This window comes from Procambarus clarkii, chromosome 75 (genome assembly GCF_040958095.1).
Source record: "Procambarus clarkii isolate CNS0578487 chromosome 75, FALCON_Pclarkii_2.0, whole genome shotgun sequence".
In the NCBI taxonomy this organism is placed as follows: Eukaryota; Metazoa; Arthropoda; class Malacostraca; order Decapoda; family Cambaridae; genus Procambarus; species Procambarus clarkii.
In genome coordinates, this window is record NC_091224.1 from 18,979,893 (window position 1) to 18,983,027 (window position 3,135).

General features: G+C 46.0%; 1 protein-coding gene across 1 annotated transcript in view; it reads left to right on the top strand.

Moving 5' to 3' along the window:
* The first annotated feature begins 940 nt into the window (after positions 1-940).
* Positions 941-3,135, top strand: part of LOC138357037 (uncharacterized) — a 3,845-nt gene continuing 1,650 nt past the window's right edge. Inside the window, exon 1 of the mRNA XM_069313576.1 lies at positions 941-1,021. Coding sequence (XP_069169677.1) covers positions 941-1,021 — 81 coding nt within the window. The remainder of the gene's footprint in view (positions 1,022-3,135) is intronic.

Here is a 3,135-nt window from a genome sequence, read left to right on the forward strand (position 1 = left end):
GGAGGAAAAGAACAGTGAAGGAACAGGTAATGAAACTGAGGATAGGGGCAGAAAGATTCACAACAAACGACAAGGAAGTGTGCGAGGAACTTAATAAGAAATTCCAGGGTGTCTTCACCTCAGGAAGGAGAAGGAGATAAGAGAGGGAACATTAACCCAGACACCACTAGAGGAGTTTGTGAATACCAGTGGGAAGGTGAGGAAGCATCTGCTATATTTAGACATGACAAAGGGTATAGGCCCAGGTGGAATCTCACCATGGATTCTAAAGGAAGAAGCAGAAGCTCTGTGTCTACCACTCTCCATGGTTTACAACAAATTACTGGTAACAGGTGAACTGCCAAAAATTTGGAAGACGGCCAATGTAGTCCCAATATAAACGAAAGGTGATAGGCAGGAGGCACTGAACTACAAGCCAGTGTCTCTAACTTGCATTCCATGCAAGATGGTGAAGAAGATTGAGCGAAAAAGCTAGTGGAACATCTGGAACAGAAGAACTTTGTAACACATCAGCAGCATGGGTTCAGAGATGGCAAATCATGCCTAACAGGGTTAATTGAGTTCTATGACCAGGCAACAAAAATCAAGCAAGAGAGAGAGGGAGGGCTGGGCAGACTGCATATTTCTGGACTGCCAGAAAGCTTTTGACACAGTGCAACATAAGAGACTAGTGCACGAACTGGAGATGCAGGCAGAAGTGAAAGGTAAGGTCCTCCATTGGATTAGAGAGTACCTAAGCAACAGGACACAGCGAGCCACCGTGAGGGATGAGGTCTTGGAGTGGCGGGGAGTCACCAGTGGAGTCCCACAGGGATCAGTGCTTGTACCTATACTTTTTCTGATATACGTAAATTATCTCCCAGAAGGAATTGATTCGTTCCTCTCGATGTTTGCTGGTGACGCAAAAATTATGAGGAGGATCAAGACAGAGGATGGTAGTATGAGGCTACAAGATGATCTAGACAAACTGAAGGAATGGTCCGACAAACGGCTACTAAAGATTAACCCAAGTAAATGTAAGGTAATGAAACTAGAAGGCAGAACTAGGAGGCTAGTCAATGGATACCGAATGGGAGATGAAGTCCTTTACGAAACGGACAGAGAGATAGATCTAGGAGTTGATATCACGTCAATCCTGTCTCCTGAAGCCCACAACAAAAGAATAACATCAAGGGGCCTATGCGAGGCTGGCTAACATCAGAACTGCTTTCAGAAACCTTTGTAAGAAATCCTTCAGAACCTTGTATACCACATATGTAAGGCCATACCTGGAGTATGCAGCCCCAGCACTGAGCCATCTAGTCAAGCACAAGACGAAGTTGAAAAAAGTTTAGAGGTATGCTACTAGGTTAGTCCCAGAGCTATGAGGCATGAGTTATGAGGACAGACTACGTGAACTGCACCTCACGTCGCAGGAAGACAAAAGAGCTAGGAGGAGACATGATCAATATATAAAAAATTCTCAGGGGAATTGACAGGGAGGACGACGATGGACAATTTAACACGGGTGTTACACGCACAATGAGACACAGATGGAAGTTGAGTTCCCAACTAAGCCACAGAGACATTAGAAAGTACTTTTTCAGTGTCAGAGTTTTTAATAAATGGAATGCACTAGGAAGCGATGTGGTGGAGGCTGACTCCATACACAGTTTCAGTTGTAGATATGACATAGCCCAGTAGACTCAGGGTCTGTACATCAGTTGATTGACGATTGAGAGGCGGGACCAAAGAGTCAAAGTTCAACCCCCGCAACCACAACGAGGTGAGTACAACTAGGTGAGTACAACTAGGTGAGTACAGTCCCCCATCACCCAACACTCCCCCATCTGCCCCACACTCCCCCGTCTCCCTACCCTCCCCGTCTCCCCCCACTCCCCCATCTCCCAACACTCCCCCATCTCCTCCCATCTCCCCCATCTCCCAATTCCACCCATCTCCCTGCACTTCCCCATCTCCACACACTCCAGCATCTCTTCATACTCCCCAATCTCCCCAAACTCCCCCATTTCCCTTCCCTCCCACTTCTCCCCAACCTCGAATAAATTCACTATTCCATATAATGTAAATCAAGAAAACACCCGGGTAACCAGCACGAGAAACACTCTGCGGACACCTCAACCCAGATTTCATTTAATTTTGATGTCACGTCTTCCACGTCAGATTCATGAAAATCGCACATGGAAATGGAGGGTTGAGTTACATACAGGCTTTATTTCTTAAAGCATTTACCTTAGGTTTACCCCAACCAGCATATGTCCGTTGCATACCCAAGACCATTCCCCCTACAAATTTGGGTGAGGCTAACCCGAAGCATCTGGCCTCTAATTTTGAACAAACTGAGAGACAGACAAGAAACGGACATTGTCTCTGATAGGTTTACTAAGAGGGGTACCGGGCGATACCTGGGTGGGGTACCGAGCGATACCTGCGTGGTCTTCCTCGTGCTGCAGTCCTCCCAACCCTATCCATGAAGTATCTATCTATCTCTCTGTCTCTGTTGATGCCTGCCTCTGTCTGTCTGTCTTTCTGTCTGTTTGTCTGTCTGTCTCTCTCTCTCTCTCTCTCTCTCTCTCTCTCTCTCTCTCTCTCTCTCTCTCTCTCTCTCTCACTCTCTCTGATTATATCTCATTTATAAATATAATTTTCGACCATTTTCTATAATGGTCTTGAGGTATGGGTAATCACTGGTGGGAGGAGCGTTTGAGTGTGAAGTATTAAAAGAGAGAAGAGTTATCGCAGTGACCTTAAGAAAGTGGCTGGGCTTAAGAAACCTCTGAAGCTGTGGGAGGTTTGTTAGTTTTAAGTGAGTACGGGCAAAGTATGAAGAGCAGGAAATTTCTGTTCATTTCCACAAAATTTGTGAATAATCATGAACATTATTACTTTGACCAATAATTCAATAATCCATAATCATCCACCGTCAATAATCATGGACGGTGGAGTGGGGAATAGTTAGATGGACGAGATGATGGTGGAGTGGTGGATGGTTGGGAGGACATAGGGATGGGGTTGGGAGGACGAGGGGACTGAGGACGGGGGAATGGTGGGAAGGACTGGGAAACAGGGGAAGGTTTGCTGTTGCTCAGCAACGCGTGGCCGGGTACAGCTAGTGTGTGTATATATATATATGTA